The 16,345-nt window shown below is 37.1% G+C and overlaps 4 protein-coding genes across 5 annotated transcripts in view; 3 read left to right on the forward strand and 1 right to left on the reverse strand.

Annotated features, from left to right (window-relative positions):
- The window catches only part of LOC113494435 (oxidative stress-induced growth inhibitor 1-like), a 42,929-nt gene extending 34,159 nt beyond the window's left edge, over positions 1–8,770 (forward strand). For both annotated transcript variants that reach the window (XM_026872767.1, XM_026872766.1), the window contains exons 5-10: positions 4,547–4,630; positions 5,631–5,819; positions 6,207–6,325; positions 6,759–6,922; positions 7,427–7,584; positions 7,912–8,770. In XM_026872767.1, the coding sequence (XP_026728568.1) occupies positions 4,547–4,630; positions 5,631–5,819; positions 6,207–6,325; positions 6,759–6,922; positions 7,427–7,584; positions 7,912–8,697 (1,500 nt within the window). In that variant the 3' untranslated portion in view covers positions 8,698–8,770. The remainder of the gene's footprint in view (positions 1–4,546; positions 4,631–5,630; positions 5,820–6,206; positions 6,326–6,758; positions 6,923–7,426; positions 7,585–7,911) is intronic.
- Positions 8,771–8,986: 216 nt separating this feature from the next.
- On the reverse strand, positions 8,987–12,578 carry LOC113494439 (von Hippel-Lindau disease tumor suppressor-like). The gene has a single exon (XM_026872770.1). It carries the CDS (start codon positions 12,080–12,082, stop codon positions 11,585–11,587), a length of 498 nt encoding a protein of 165 aa, XP_026728571.1. The 5' UTR covers positions 12,083–12,578; the 3' UTR covers positions 8,987–11,584.
- Positions 12,239–13,696, forward strand: LOC113494438 (trafficking protein particle complex subunit 2-like protein). Its single transcript, XM_026872769.1, has 4 exons — positions 12,239–12,317; positions 12,624–12,835; positions 13,045–13,221; positions 13,504–13,696. Exons 1-4 carry the CDS (start codon positions 12,285–12,287, stop codon positions 13,547–13,549), a joined length of 468 nt encoding a protein of 155 aa, XP_026728570.1. The 5' UTR covers positions 12,239–12,284; the 3' UTR covers positions 13,550–13,696.
- Positions 13,697–14,054: 358 nt separating this feature from the next.
- Positions 14,055–15,705, forward strand: LOC113494440 (40S ribosomal protein S20). The gene is made up of 3 exons (XM_026872771.1): positions 14,055–14,163; positions 14,615–14,776; positions 15,468–15,705. The coding sequence occupies exons 1-3, from the start codon at positions 14,161–14,163 to the stop codon at positions 15,672–15,674; spliced, it is 372 nt and encodes a 123-aa protein (XP_026728572.1). The 5' UTR covers positions 14,055–14,160; the 3' UTR covers positions 15,675–15,705.
- The last annotated feature ends 640 nt before the right edge of the window (positions 15,706–16,345 follow it).

Below are 16,345 nucleotides of genomic sequence, written 5' to 3' on the forward strand. Positions count from 1 at the left end.
ACGTGTAGTATTAAAATAAATATATTTAACAAGTTAGTTAAAATCCAGTCAATTTTCGATCTCTCCCGTACCTGTTAAATACAATGATAGTAATAAGGAGGCTTTGATAAAATACTTTCTTTAAAGCTTACGCGTTGCATATTTGTATTAAATTACTGAAACGCGAAATTAACACAAACTTGCATGAACGTTTGATGGCCCAAACAGATGTGGTGGCAGTCTGACTGCAACCAAAATGTATGGTCAAAACCTCAAGCCATCGAAGTTGTATTCGCGTTAATGTTCCGTTCACGTAATTAAATAAAATAACCGCAATGCACAATATAAAACACAATAAACTAGTTATAAAAATAACAGTTCATTAGACCCACTCTCATATGTATGTCACAAATATAATATCTTGTTGGCAGAACGCCATGAGACATTGAAAACAAATCACTAGTAATCCGTTGTCAACACAACGTTTAATTCTGCAGGTTTTTAGAATTATTATCTAGTCATGTATTCAATTGGTTGTAAAAAGTCCCTCTCTTAAATCATATTGTAATTGTTTTTTTAATAGCGGTTTACTTACCCGTATAAATCGGGATTATCCGAGTAGTTTCGGACCCAACAGTGTTGGACTCGCGAATCGAACTGAATTATTCAATACTGTCTGTTTACCCATCATGAAAATACTATATCCTGCACTCTAAGGTGATAAACCATTATTATGTGTTGAACAACTATCGCTCTTTTTATGAATCGGCTATTACTTTGAATAATTATATCGCGAATTCACGAATATTCAATTTACTTTTTTTTAAGAATTCGTAGATCTGAAACAGGAATTGTGGATGACAGAAACTCTTGTCTATGATAAGATCGAGTTCGCAGCATATCGCGCATGCATGCAGACCACCACTCGGCTCTCCGTACAGTCAAAATGCAACGACGTTAAATTATAATTCCGAGTGAATTTTTGAACAAGTACTTTTTAAATTAGGAGAAATATGGGATATTACAAAAAAATGGTCAATCCCGCTTATACGTAGATAAGCCGGAATTATAGACAACAGTGACGTTATTTTAATCTTCCTGGTAGTAACAAATATATTCAAAATTCGCACGAAACCAGTTAATATTAATTCTGAGTAATATTACGAGGTGTCAACGTAACGACCGGTTTTTAACGGTTATCTAAGCTTGGGTTACACGTTACTGTGATAACTTGTCATTAACTGCAAAAACGCCAGAAATTTTCTTAAAAAATAAATATCGCGATTTTTTATGCAACTAAAGATGTGCAGTCGGATTTCTTCTTTACTGTATGTCAGGTGTTATGCTTTTGACGTAATGTTTCCCTTCACCCAGTGGCGTTTTATCCATAAGGCACTTTAGGCCAGTGCCTAGGGGCCCACTATGACCAGGGGGCCCACCACTATGACTAGGGACCCGGTACTCCCGATGAAACAACGGTAGAAGCCCACATTACACTATGCATCTAAGAAAAAACTCGATAAATTTTCCAAGAGGCCCCCCCTCTTTTGTTGCCTCCGGGCCCCTGGGCCCCTAGATCCGGCCCTGTCTTCACCGTTTTAGTGATAATTTGTTTTCATTTGCGGAGCCAAAATTCTAACCTACGACCTTTGGACTTATAAATCCAACCGTCATTTCACTGGGATAGTCTGTAAAAAATTAAACTGCCATCATTCAAATGAAATTAAATAATTTATTATGTAAGAAATCATACATATACCTACCTATTACCATCTTGAGACGAAATGTCGAAACAAACTCACTATAGACAAAATAGGTTACCAATTTAACCGGGTACAAGAACTCTCATAATTCACATAAATTGTCAGTGTATCTGACCTCGACAACCCTTTCAACGTAATACCCATATGTCTTCCCAGAAAAATCGCGAGATTATCCTTAAACCACTTAATCTTGTATAGACCAAGCTTTACCAGCAGTCGGCCTTCCAAGTGAACTTGTTTGTGACAAGAGGTCGATGTATTCTGCGGGCGTAGTGCCGCGCTATGTTAATACCGACCCACTTGGTGCGCCAGACCCGTGGCGTGGCCTCTAGGACCTCCAGGACCCCTATTGGTCCGACTGTTCAGTCATTGATGGTATTGGTTTTGGTAGAGATGTCTGGTTTGGTTTGTATAGCCTCTCTATTCTTAAATAAATAAAAAAAAACTAGAAAGCCTAAAAATATATGATTCATTGAGAAACTGGGAAACCTACTCGAAATTAAGTGCATAAACTTTTTCTGGTACGCATAGATAGATAAATAGAATATTCTTTATTGCGCGACACATAAATACAGAATTGAATATAAATAAATAGTTACATGGTGCCACAATAGACCGCCCATCTTATTTTTACAGAAAACCTTTTGAATATCAGCCTTATTATACAATCGATTTTGCGTTAGATTGAATTTAAGGCTACATTTGCTAATAATCAAATCCTTTACTCCACAATACAAGGTTTTCGGTAGTAAAGAGTATAATATTTTCTTGCAATAGCCAGTTTTAACAGACGTGATAACTATCGAAAGGTAATAAATCAATTATCATAAATTATAACTAAAACACAAATGATACCTAATTCCGCTCACCTCTATTCAGCAATGACTCACAACACTCCTAAACAATAGAGGTGACATCGTTACCTGTCAATCAAACCTGCGTGACGACCATAGCAGTGACTAGTAAACAAATATGTCAACTGTCATGACATAGTACGTTAAGTAATGGCTAATTCATGTAGCTAGAAAGTCGATGGAACAGTCATACATTAAGGATTAAAGTACTTTACGTTTTTTGATAAAAAGAGAGCAATGGAACGGGATAACATGTTCTCTAATTGATAAGTCTAAACAAAATAGTGTATATACTACCTATAATATATACGACCTATAATAATACCACAATATTGCCGTTTCACCCGTCTCTTTGCATCCATGTCATATTCACTACATTGCATTGTAGTATATTCTAAAAAATAAACTTATCTTTCTCATATAGAAATTTAGGGAGCTAACTTGAAAAAAATTAAGCTAGTCATATAAACCGCAACACGTGGGCAAAAAAAAACATGAAAATTTTACACTTAACAACAATAACTAATTTCCACCAATTTCAAAAACAATGTATGAACAAAATTAAAATCTAGACGCTATTGAAATTGACAAGTGTTTAACAATGTGCAAGTCATTTCGTAATGTTAACATTGGTTCACATGCTTGTCAACGTGGTCGGTTACATTATAATAACAAAGTTAAGAATGATCCATTTTAATAACATTAACGATTCTTTTGAAAAGCGTTCATGCAAGACTCTATGTAATGTAATAGAGTGAACAAAATAGTTTGTAAAGTAGATTAGTTCTTTTCGTTATGGTTTCTGGTTACAATTTTACTACAATTTGCCTTATCTATGTGTAATATTATATTCATCACACAATCTTTTGACCAGGGCACCAATTCTGCTATTTACAACGGCCGATGAATGAATGAAATTTGGCTTAAAATGACATTTTTCGTATTTTCTTAAGCATTTTTCTACACAATAATTGTAACTTCAGCACGGGACGGTACTCTCAAGGTCAATACAAATAACTTCCAATTATTGTATTGGCAAGATGCTTAAGAGAATATTAATAATTTCAAATTTAATCCAATTGCCATTCATTCATCGGCCATTGTAAAATAGCAGAATCGGGGCCCTGGGTGAGAATAGAACCCACAACCTCCGGTATAGCAGTCAGGGTCATTAACCACTAGACCAACAGGCCAGACATATCTATAAAACGAAACTTTTGAAGTTTGAAATAAAAACTATTTTAAACGACCTTTTTTAGTTGCCTATTCACTTTATATTATTAGGAGAGTAAATTAATATGACTATTAATGTCTGAAATGGGCAAATTAATTGCTTTTGAAGCCTTGAAAGTAAAGTAATTACAACAAAACATTCACAAAAATACGACCAATATATTTCATTATAACATTTATATCTTTTACAATACTAAATTATAAATATAAATTATTCGTACTTAAGTCAGAGCAATTATATAATTTTCTAAATCCATTTCCATCATTTATCGTATTTTTTATGTTTATTACAGCTTATATTATGACTGTTTTCATCGACTGTACATCACGTTCAAAACGACTGGAATATCTCTTAAGCGTCATGTTTACGAGTAACAGTCGAATTTATTGTTTTTCGTGACAATAATTTGATGTGAATTGTGCATTGTTAAAACATTTATCAATTGATTTAAGTCACGAAATACATGAATAATATCCTTTTTTTATTTCATTTTTATTGGTTTTTTAATTTTATTGCTTGTTTTAGTTCAATAAATTCGGAATTATTACTACTTCATTTGTTATTCTCTTATCGAATGTACGGCAACAAGAATTTGTCGATCCATAATTATATTTAGGTTTAAAAGTCTTTTTCTGACAATATTTTCAGTCTTTTTTGTAACGTATTTTAACTACATTTGGCACATTTTTAAGTAAATTTTGATTATTTTGTTTCAGATGGACAATTTACTAAGGCCGTGCGCTGATCTGGGTATCCAAGCAGACTCACTCATTGAATGGAAATATGACGTAGAAAAACAGGTACGTTTATAACTAGCTATTGCTTTTTAACAGTTTGTCTCCAAAGATGTGTGTCTGTCTGTTTATTATATATCTTTATATATGAATGGATTCCTGAATTCATACTACCTGTAACTACATTGTTGGAATCAAAATTAAGAATTTTGATTTTCTGACTACCCTGAGTAGAAATGCCGAAACAATTCAGGGTTAGCTGTCCATTCTTAAGACTAGACATTTTCTAATATGCGAGAATGATAGTAAGAACATTGCCTTTTCGTTAAGAGGGAGTGGTGGAAAGGTCTCCAGATGAATCAGAAAGACTTTTGACAATTTAAACTCAGTTTTGTGAGTAATCAAAGACTTATCTGTTTCCACCTGTTTAAAACATTTCGTCACTCGATAACGTTTATCTATTGCAAAACAAAGCTATTATCTTAATTATAAATAACTCCAGTAGGTGTTATCAATGTAAAATCTAATCATTATCTATCCTTCATTTTTGACTGATTACGTATTAAGTAACGATTACAATACTTAGGTCGCCAATTTGAGATAGCTACAAACAACTCACCCGATGACTATCACGATGATCTACTCGCATTAGGATCAAAGGAAAGGTTTCGAGAAAAAATCAACCAATTGACAATAAAGAATAAACTCATTAAAGAACAAGGCTACACGGCTCTGGAATATAGAGCATTGGAAATAGAGTGATATTACCTCATTCATTTTAATTGTCCTGTCAAAAAGATCTTCTTAGCACGGACAGAGTATAAACCGGATTTTATTCGTTTTACACTTTAAATTCTCTCGAGATCTCTCGTGGTATCGTGTTCCTCTTTACTTTGCCGTAACAAGTGTTAAATAAAATAAATATAATAGAAATTTTATGGGCGCTCGGTCCCAGCAAGAGCGAGGCCCTGGGCGATTGCCCGGTTCGCCAACCCCTAAGGCCGCCACTGGACTGTTCCTTCCCCTATTTGTCAAGTATCCTTATTTTATTCTACTTTCCCCGCAGATCGACCACATAGTGCTAGGTCGCGGCCCCCCCGGCGGCGCGTGGCACACGTTCCCGCCGCGCGTGCGCACGCTGTCCCCCGCCGCGTGGCTGTGGCTGCCGCCGCACGCGCCGCGCGGCTCCGCCCGCCTCACCGCGCGCGCCGTCGCCACCTACTGCAGGAGATATGTGCGGGCGTGTAAACTGCAGGTAAACACTCACTACACTGTATATAGCCTCTATTTTATATACAAAACGCCAATAATGACCCGATATCCTCAACCAAACCTTGAGAGTTAAATGAGCCAAGCATTAAGAACACACATTTCAAATTGTGAATTATCATCTTCAAATGCTCTTTGAAATAAAATGTGCTCAAAATATTCCCTGCTAGATGTGAAAAAATCATGGTCTTCCTTTAATGCTTCGTCAACTATAATTTCTGATGCTGCTCAAAAGTATTGAGATCCCGCTATAGGTTCTCAATGTTGATATCCAAGTCATATAATCTTCAACAACTAACCCATAGAAAACCCACTCTGCATCATATCCTATCAATAGCTACACATACCCTGACGCTACACCCTACACTTGCAGCAATTCTTCCGCTCCGGCGTGACGGTGACGAGCGTGACGCGCATCCCTCAGGGCGGCGCCGCGCGCGCTCGCTGCCACAACACGCGCTGCCCGCTCGAAGCCGCCTACTGTGTCACCGGGTGAGATTACTATACCATATGTATCTCTTTTCAGTCACAGCATCACTTCATGTGAAGCGACCCGGTCCTTTTTAAAGGCGTGAACGGGGACACAGGTCCAAAATGAAGAGGCCTTCTTGAGAACCTTAATCTAAAATGTTTATATTATTATTAACATGAGAGGAACTAATGTTAACCATTACTTTAATGTCCCTTTTCTGCTAAGAAGAATTTTCCCACTGAAAGATCGTTTTAAAAGCTAGTTTTTGTTCGTACCCTCAAATCTTAATTTACAAAAAATATTTTTTTTCACTTTAAGCGGGTAATGTGATAATAGAAAGACTGAAGACGTTAAAATAGTTTGTTTTTGCCTTAATTTTGTCTAAAAATGGGGTAGCATGAGATCTTCCTCCAGAACCTTAGGTCATACTAACTAGCGCCACCTATATCACAGCTACGACAACGCATCAGGCGCGCTGGTCCGCTACCTGTGCGCGCGCGTGGTGGTGTGCAGCGGCGCCAGCGACCGCGCCTCCACTCTGGCCGGACACGTCGCGCGACACGCACTGCACTCCCTCGCCACGCTGGAGCGGGCCGCGCATGTCCTCGGAGAATATGGTGAGGGTCGACAGAAGCTCTCATACAAAAGTTATCATCAAAAAGTTGTCCAAAAAAGATATATATGAAGTTGTTTTCAAAGTTGTGTAAGGTAAAAGAGAGAATTTTTAAACCGCTGTCTCACGCACAATGTATTATAGATCGTTGACTTTACCTTTACCTAGATACACACTACACAGTGAGGTTTTCGATGTAAAAAGATAAAAGAAATTACTTTTTAAGAATGTTCTATCTTCTCAAAATGTCTATGAAATGGATATTTTTGAATTAGAAGAGAAAAGTTGTACTTATTAAGAGGGAGTTGCCCAAGAGAGCAACGCTTACACTATTTTAGAGGTTCACGAGGTTCCACTTAGTGACCTTCTTTATCAAGGTCCAATGATGCAGTTAAAGCCTTCGCCTATGCTATTTAGTACTTACATATATCAGTTGACCCCTTCACAAATGATCAGTTCAAATGGTGGGTTCGTAAAAATGCTGACTATCCCCTCTCCCTCCCCCCAGAGCGCTCGTCGCCGTGTGTAGTGGTGGGGTCGGGCGTGAGCGCGGCGGACGGCGTGCGGCTGCTGCGCGCGCGCGGCCTGCACGCGCACCACCTGCACCGCACGCCCGCCGACGGACTCGCCCGGCTCGCGCCCGCCGCCTACCCGGACTACTGCCAGGTACGGACGGTAAACTAGACATAACTGTGAAGAGTTAATGCTTGAATATGCCAAGCGATGTAAATCACAAAGAAAAGGCTTATATTAGCCCAAGGTGTCAGCTAACTCTATCAAAAGTATCCAATTATTTGAGGCGTGAAAAGTAAAAAAAAAACACATACAATTTTTAACTAAGATATGTAATTTTTTTTATAAAAGAAAAACGACTCCCGCACTAAGAAATTCAATCCTTGTGTCGCGGGGTGTTTCATAAACATACAATTCACATGCACAATACGTGGCATAATCTTTTCTGATTCTCAACTCACTCATTCCTTCACATTGCAGGTATACAAAATGATGTGCGACGGCCCGTCCGGCAACCACGAGAACTACACCCCGTACCCGGAGCACATGATCATAGAGGTGACCCCCGTGGCCGACGACACCAGCAATATCAACGCGGACGACCTCGAGGAGCTGGCCCTAGGCCTCAAGCGGGTCAAACTCCTCAACCTCAACACCAAAGAGGTCACAGAACTAGAAACCAGACTCATCGGAGTCTTCATCGGCTCCAAACCAGACCTCTCCTTCCTACAGACCAACTTCCTAGACTGCATCGACATCAAAATGGATTGCACAAAATGCAACGAAGAATCCAAAGTGAAACGGAAGATAGAAGAGAAACAAAGCTTCCTCAAAAACCACTGGCACTACATCAAATCTATGTTAGGACAGAGCATCCAGAGTTGCAAGTCGAGATACCTCAATTACTCCGAAATCAATGGCAACACTGACACGAAATGCGAAGTACCGGACTGTAACAAACTTAGGAAGAACGGTATGATCGATAAATGTCAAATCATTCCTTATTCGGATGAAAAAGAGGAGACAGTGCAATGTTCTTGCGACTCTATGAATCCTTATGTGTCTGGGCTAGGGTTTGGTATTGACCCTAAGAAGGCTGTGGATGGGAGGAACAACCCTATAGCTATAGACAAGAGTAGCCACGAGGTCCTGAACGCGCCGGCGGGGCTGTACGCGCTGGGCCCGCTCACGGCGGACAACTTCGTGCGCTTCATCCCGGGCGGCGCGCTCGCGCTCGTCGCGCACATGCACCAGAATAAACACTGACTTGCCATAACCACTAATGTGATTGCAATACTTAATTTTGTTTTTTTTACAATAAATTATTTTTTATACCCGGCTTTTGGATTTTATTTCCTAACTATGCGCATGGAACACTTGTGTTAAATTTACTGAACATATAATTCTTTATAGATGGTCTATCACATAACACAATGTGCAGTAAATAAATATTACTCGTAACTAAAATTCACACATACAGAAAAACATCTTTTTAACTCAAAATCAACAGGCCATAATAACAATATGATAGGAAAGTGGGGAAAGTAAAAACTAATTATCAAATCAAACAATATATTTGCATACATAATTTCTCCTTAGCTATGATATCCTTTTACACATTGAAGCAACACAAGTAACTGATTAACTACACAATTGACTTGAATTAAATGCGATTTGTATACAATAGAAACAAAATATAGATTTAATCAATATTATTAAAAATATACAAAATTAACGTTGATATTTCATACATTAAATATCAATTACACTTAAGTAACTTAAATATGATTCTGTAACTTCAGCAATATTACCGATTGTTATTATTTACCAGTTCTCTGGTACTATGTTTAAAGTTCGTATGCCATTTAAATCTACGAATAACTACTTATGTACTACACATCAATAACTCACTAATTCCGTAGTTATTTCGAATGATAATAGGAAATTAAAGTAGCCATAATGTTTGCTACCGATTATACCACAATTTGCCCTAATTAATTTATAGAGATTCAATAAACTCCTGAAACTTGAAACATATATGTACTAAACCACTTTTAGCATAAGCATGAGATTTAGAATAATTTATAAAAATGATAAAATGAATCTTTTAGTAAATGTAAGCCCTAATAGATATGACATCCCTTTTTAAAAAGTACGAATAGATATTTTTGGCAGTCTTGTTGCGAAGTGTAGTCAAATACTATGTATTTTAAGGTTTTATACATAACAATTTGTTTTATTCTCATATATTTTTTTAACCATCTATTTAATGTAGATATAATTAATGTAAACTTCCGGCAGTGGTTGATAAAACAGATGATAAACACGCCCACACCTGCTGTTATAATCATTATGTTCGAGCTACAACAGGGACCCGATACTGCTGTTTACAGCGGCTGATGAATAAATGTAAATTAAGCATTATTCCTACACAATAATTAGAAATTCAGTACCGGTTGGTACACTCAACATCAATACGTATTTCCAATTATTGTGTTGGCAAAATGCTGAAGCAAATAGGAGTAACTTCAAATTTAATCCAATTGACATTCATTCATCGGCCTTTGCAAATAGCAGAATTGGGGCCCACGCATACTGCACCACGTACACGATACCTACGTCATATCGCAATGGAGCAGAAGTCCGAGAATGTAACCCATGACCCGAACGCAGGCCGAACGATTTGTCAGCGAGTTATTTAGGTCGCTCCAAGAAAAGACGTGACGAGTATTGTAAGAAACAGAGATAAAATCCGCCGAATATATATTCCACGACATTAAATGACCTATTTTATTAATTACTCTCTTACTTATGGTGTTTTAGAAACAGCATAGGCCTAGGGTGGGATAAACTCTAAGCAGCAGAGGTTATATACGAAAAGACAAAGAAGGCCTATTACGAAACAACGTATTCTTCAAGTGGCATGATGCTTACATGATTATAGCCTACAATAGATTGCTTGCTAAAGATATTAAATTACATAACTATAATATGAAGACCTTTCAATTATAGGCAGTGTGTAACATTACTTTTGTGCCAATATTGTGCGTTTTAATGAATTGCAAAGCCATAAAATTAGAGTTACCATAATATAAAGACACTAACTCAATACACAGAAATTTACTTAAACAAAAAAAGAAAAACTTAATTTTGAGTGATTTTGTCTCACTAATGTTCTACAGTGGCAATAACTATCTAAAGAAAACAATTTTTTTCCAAGAAATACAATAAGAACCTAAGAAAAGGTGTTTAATGAAAAATGTAGAAGAGAAAATAGATTTTACTATATACACACAAAAGCTATGTCTTAGACCTAACAATGAAATAAAACCCAATTAATATATAGAAAAACAGTTAAAAGGTTTCAGAATAAATTTGTAGATTTTTTTAAAAGGTTTATAACAGGCAGTGATACATATAACTTGGTCCTATTTTTAAGTAGTTAAATTTAGTTCCTAATCCTAAGTGAATGTTTATGATCTTACTATAAAGTTTATCAGTAGGAGTATTAGGAAATTAATATGCAATATGTTACAAAGCACTTAAACTTTACAGCAACATAGAAAACAACTAACAATTTATATATCTATCTACTTAGGCCGATCAAATTTGATCATGATAGCGTCAAAAATTTATTTTAAACACCCATAAAGGCCAATATCTTGGTTTATAACCAAAAAGTTTGAATACCACAGCACATGAGGTATAACAGTCTGACCTTTTACCTCCTTACTCTTAAATAATGATTCATATTTTGGCAAATTTAATATGGCAACTTTCATTCAATGATATTGAATTAAGTAAATATGATTACATGATTGATAAACATTAATTAATAACAGATAGATTTAAATACACAGTTAACATGACAGTAGTTGATTTGTTAAGAAAATATACATTTATATTCTTAATTTAAATTGATTTAAGCACTTTGTGATTTCTCCGATCACTGCAGTTTCCTTATAGGGAGAGACTAGATTTATAACACATAAAAACTATAGTATTATCTTTAACAATGTCTTTGTTAGTACTCGAGTCCTTAATATCTTGCACCATACAACAACCTGAAAGGCTTCTTAACTGAGAAATACCACACCATGTGCAAAAATCCGGCCAGTGCTAGTAGAACTATGAACACCAGCACAAACAGTCATCATTCTGTGTCCACGACGACCGGAGTGCTCTGCAGGGTGCTCACCAGCTCGGCCAGCTCCCGGCTCAGCACCGCCGGCAGGTCCACGCGCGACGCCGCCTCGGGGTTCGGCAGCAAGGAGGCCAGCGTCAACATCGTCGTCCTCCGCAGAGTACGCACAGCCACAGAAATATTCCAGTTAGTTCTATACATCATACCGCCCACGTGATTTGGCGCTCTAAATATTAATTTGTTATTAATCACAAAACTCTCATTAGTAGCCGCATCAGTGAATTCCCACGGATGAGTTAAATATGAGTTGACGTCGTAAGAAGCTCCCACTTTTAAGCGAATATAATGACGTCTCACACCTTGAAAGTCCCGCCACCATACGTCCACAGGTCTAGAGGTCCGATTTGTAAAGCGAAGGTAAGCCCGATGGCTCGACTCTACCGATCTCACAACAACACTCTCACCTTTCTCGTTTACTTCATATAATAGATCTTCGTTGATAGCCATCTTTGATATGTTTGCAATAATGATGATGACCCACAAACGATCACAAATAAACGTAAATTGCGAGTTGCGGCGCACAAACGCTTTAATTACAGTGATTACACACAACTACATCGCGCACTGCCATTTCAAAAATTCCCGCGGAGTACATCGAAACGTCAATCGCGGTGTTTCCTAGGACACTTCCGTCGATTTTTAGTCAACAATGGCTGTGTGCGTAGCAGTTATCGGCAAAGATGTAAGTTCTTTCACACAATATTTGTATTTTAACGTTGATACTCGCAGCCAAACAATGTTCCAGTCTCAGTATGATTGATTTACACTTTAAATTGCTACTTTTCAGCAAGAATAATGCAATGAATTCAAAATAAAGATTCTGTGTGTTTTGGACACGTCACTTTTGCATGACATCATTTGTTTTGTTTAGGAACTGTCGCGATTAATTTTACCATAAATCATAGACAATGTGGGAGGAAATTATTAAGTTACCCCTAAAGTTAATTAAATTGCATTGTTTTAAATGTAAAAATATACACAATTCCAGAACTCTCCGTTATATATCGGTGGCATTGGAAATGACACGAGTACTGACAACGAGCTTTCGCGTCAGTGGCTCGTCCACACGGCACTCGACGCTCTGGAAGAGAGACTTGCTTCAACCAACACTAACAACTCGGGCGCTAACTCCAACACCTCGCGGACTGATCTGAGAGACCTGTATCTGGGACTGCTGTATTCGACGGATACACACAAAATGTAAATCATACTCTCTTCTTAAGTATCTCAAAAACCTGCTGCCGATTTATGCAGTTTATTAATAAATTTTGGACTAATTACAAGAACTGTGTTGAAACTTTGCTATATTATTAGATATTATTAGCTTAAAATGAATGATGAAATTTACTCAAGTTTCTGTAAATTTTTCATTTTTTCTACTCTGCATCACTAATATTTGACTTCATTAGTTACGGCTACGTGACGAACACGCGTATCAAGCTGGTGCTGGTGACCAGCTCGACGTCTCCGAGCGGCTCCAACATCCGCGACGCTGAGGTCCGCACGGCGCTGCGCCGGCTGCACGCGCTCTACGCTGACGCCATCTGCAACCCCTTCCATCTGCCTGGAGATCAAATCACTTCGGCGTAAGTATCATGTATTGCTTTTTGAGTGGTTATTCAAACATTTATATAAAAACAAGATTTTTCATAATTCGTTTTATAAATAGTTTTGTTCGGTAATCTCTGTACCTGCAAGGTTAAAACATAATCTCACTATGTACTTAAGTCATTTATTTAAACTAGCTACCTACCTACGGCAACTACTGAGTAAAATGTCAAAATACGATAAATAGCACCCAGATTAGCCCATTCTTTATCGCCAGTGAAAATATCTTAAACTAACCTATTTATTATTTTAATTTCCAGAAAATTCGACAAACAAGTGAAGAACATAATGGTCAACAACGTTTAATTTTCCTAACAAGAACAACGGATAGCAATGTATAATTTTCTTAATCTCTAGCTAAATAATTAGCACGTATTATAATTTTAATGTTAAGTTATTCTACATTATTATGTATGACTGTTTAAATGCTTTATTAAACCCAATGTACTAGTATTGTATTGTGTTATTGCAACCAGCGAGTTTTTAAGTACGTATGACGCTAATTTATTAACTTAAAATTTACCCCCATAAAAGGTAAAGCAACGTGTGTTTGTTGGCAACATTGGTACCATAAACAAAAATTGCGTTTAGTTATTTCCCGCCAGTAAGTCACAGAATGAAAATCAATTGTACCTGTGAATAATATTTTCTTTTGAAGTTTTATTTAATTCTGGCATAGTTATATTGTTTTAAACTATATTTATATTTAATAATATATATCTTTATGTTCTATAAATAGCGTAATTTAAATTAAGGTGCTTAATAATTAAACGTAGTAACATACAAACTCAAAAACTTTGACGTGACGTTTAGTTATCGTTCTCTTTCTTTCATTAAGAAGTGAAGCTGTGCTCCGGTTCAGCGCTGAGCAATTTTATTTCGGAAATTGTTTATCTCGACCGGAATATCGCAACAAAATGGTAAGACACCTCACTTAGTATTAAAACAATATTGTTTTCACAATTTCTCCATCTTATAGATATTGTAAATTAGACTTGGTGAATGTAAGGTTATGTTTGCACGTGTCAGCGCATATTCCCGCCCGATTTTTGTTTTTATTACTATTTTTCGTGTGTTATTACATCCCTAAACATTCGAAATCATTATGAAGCACGTTGATAACATGTTTTCTGCAAATGGTAAGTCTTGGTTTTCTGCTAGAGATCCAAAGCGCTTAGCACTCAGCAAATTGCCAGAAAATTTAAGTTTTTCTCCAGATGCATTTAAATTATAGTGCTTAACCTGTGCTATTAAGTAGTTGTTTCAATGTGTACACGTAACCGTTTCAAAATTAGGGCTATTTAAGTATAGTTACTACCCACTCTAATTATGGGTACACTCATAACTTATTATTTACGTTCTGGTTTCCAGGCAGCCGCCGTTGTGTCAGGCAAGGACATCGAGAAGCCCCAGGCTGAGATCTCGCCCATCCACCGCATCAGGATCACCCTGACCTCGCGCAACGTCCGCTCCCTGGAGAAGGTGTGCGCTGACCTCATCAACGGAGCCAAGAAACAGAAGCTCCGTGTTAAGGTGGGTTTTATTTTAATTTATTCGTAGAAAAGGTAAAACTGTTACCAATGGAGTAATTTATAAATATGCTTATAACTGCCAAGTCACCAAACTTTACAACTGGATAGACCAGCCAGTTTGGCCCAACATTTGGACAAAAAAGCTGGACTCCCAAATTTATTGAAAGTCATAAATAAAATGTTATGTCAGTCTAACAAAATTCATACAATGTTTAACTCTACCGGACATGCCAATAAAAAGCTTAACAATGTCTGGCTTTATCTGGATGCCTGCTCAGATGGGTTTTAAATTATTTGCACTAGATGAAGACACAGCATGTAATATACAGTTGTGTTCACCAAAATGGTGCTAAATTATACTAGACTCTCAAAAGTGCTTTATGTAAGTCTCCACACTGCATATTGTTCATTAGAGAGTAACAATTATACAACACAAGTTGTAATACATCCTATTTTACCCTTATAGTATGAGTGTTGTTTCTATTCTAGAATCCAATTAACATTTAAATAATTTGAACTAATGATGATACTAGTGGGGAAAAAAATTCCCCTGCAACAAGATAATTTAACAACACTCCAACTTGGTAGACAGACTCCCTGTTCAGCACTTGTCATAATAATATATTCTCCAAACCAACTCATGTGTAAGGTTGCTTTGACAAACACTTCTAACAAAACACCTATCATTTCAGGGACCCGTCCGCATGCCAACCAAGATCCTCCGCATCACCACCCGTAAGACCCCTTGTGGTGAAGGTTCCAAGACCTGGGACAGGTTCCAGATGCGCATCCACAAGCGTGTGATCGACCTGCACTCACCCTCTGAGATCGTGAAGCAGATCACCTCCATCAACATCGAGCCTGGTGTAGAGGTCGAGGTCACCATCGCCGACGCGTAGGCACAACTGCCTAATATATTTTATTAAGAAATTCTGGTGTTTTATTTCTGTCTTAATGCCAATACTGTTGTTCATGCTTAATCCTTCTTTATTGCGATAGATTTTGTAGTAGTTCAAGTAGTTAATACCACAAAACTCTATCTTTAGAATATACTAGTAGAGTAATCAGATGCTATTGCTTAGACCATTTAAAATAGGCATGATTGAAGAAAATCCTGGTATACATGGCATGGATACATAGCAGTGTCAAAATAAAACAAAATGTTCTGTAAAAGATTGAAATCAAAGTATTCTGTATGCTGGAACTTTGAAATTTATCATGCATGAAGTGCGTAAATTAACCAACGATCTAGATACAGAAGGCAATTTTGTGCACATTAACTCCTAACCATGAGCAGCGATGAACTAGTCAAACATATTAGTTCGGTTACTTCAGACACAGATGGCGCTGTTATTTTATAGTCAGACTAAAGTTTAAACACGATGTGTAAAACGCATTTTTTTTGTTATTCAATTATTATATTGTAATCACACTATATTTTTAGATTTAGTCCAGTCTACTTTTCAAATAATTCGACGAGGTTTCTATAACACTTAGGTAGCTTGTTACATTCTGTGACTTCGCGGTTGGCTAAGAAGTGTTTCCAGGGGTTGCATTAGGATGGCGTCTT

Source organism: Trichoplusia ni, chromosome 5, assembly GCF_003590095.1.
Source record: "Trichoplusia ni isolate ovarian cell line Hi5 chromosome 5, tn1, whole genome shotgun sequence".
In the NCBI taxonomy this organism is placed as follows: domain Eukaryota; kingdom Metazoa; phylum Arthropoda; class Insecta; order Lepidoptera; family Noctuidae; genus Trichoplusia; species Trichoplusia ni.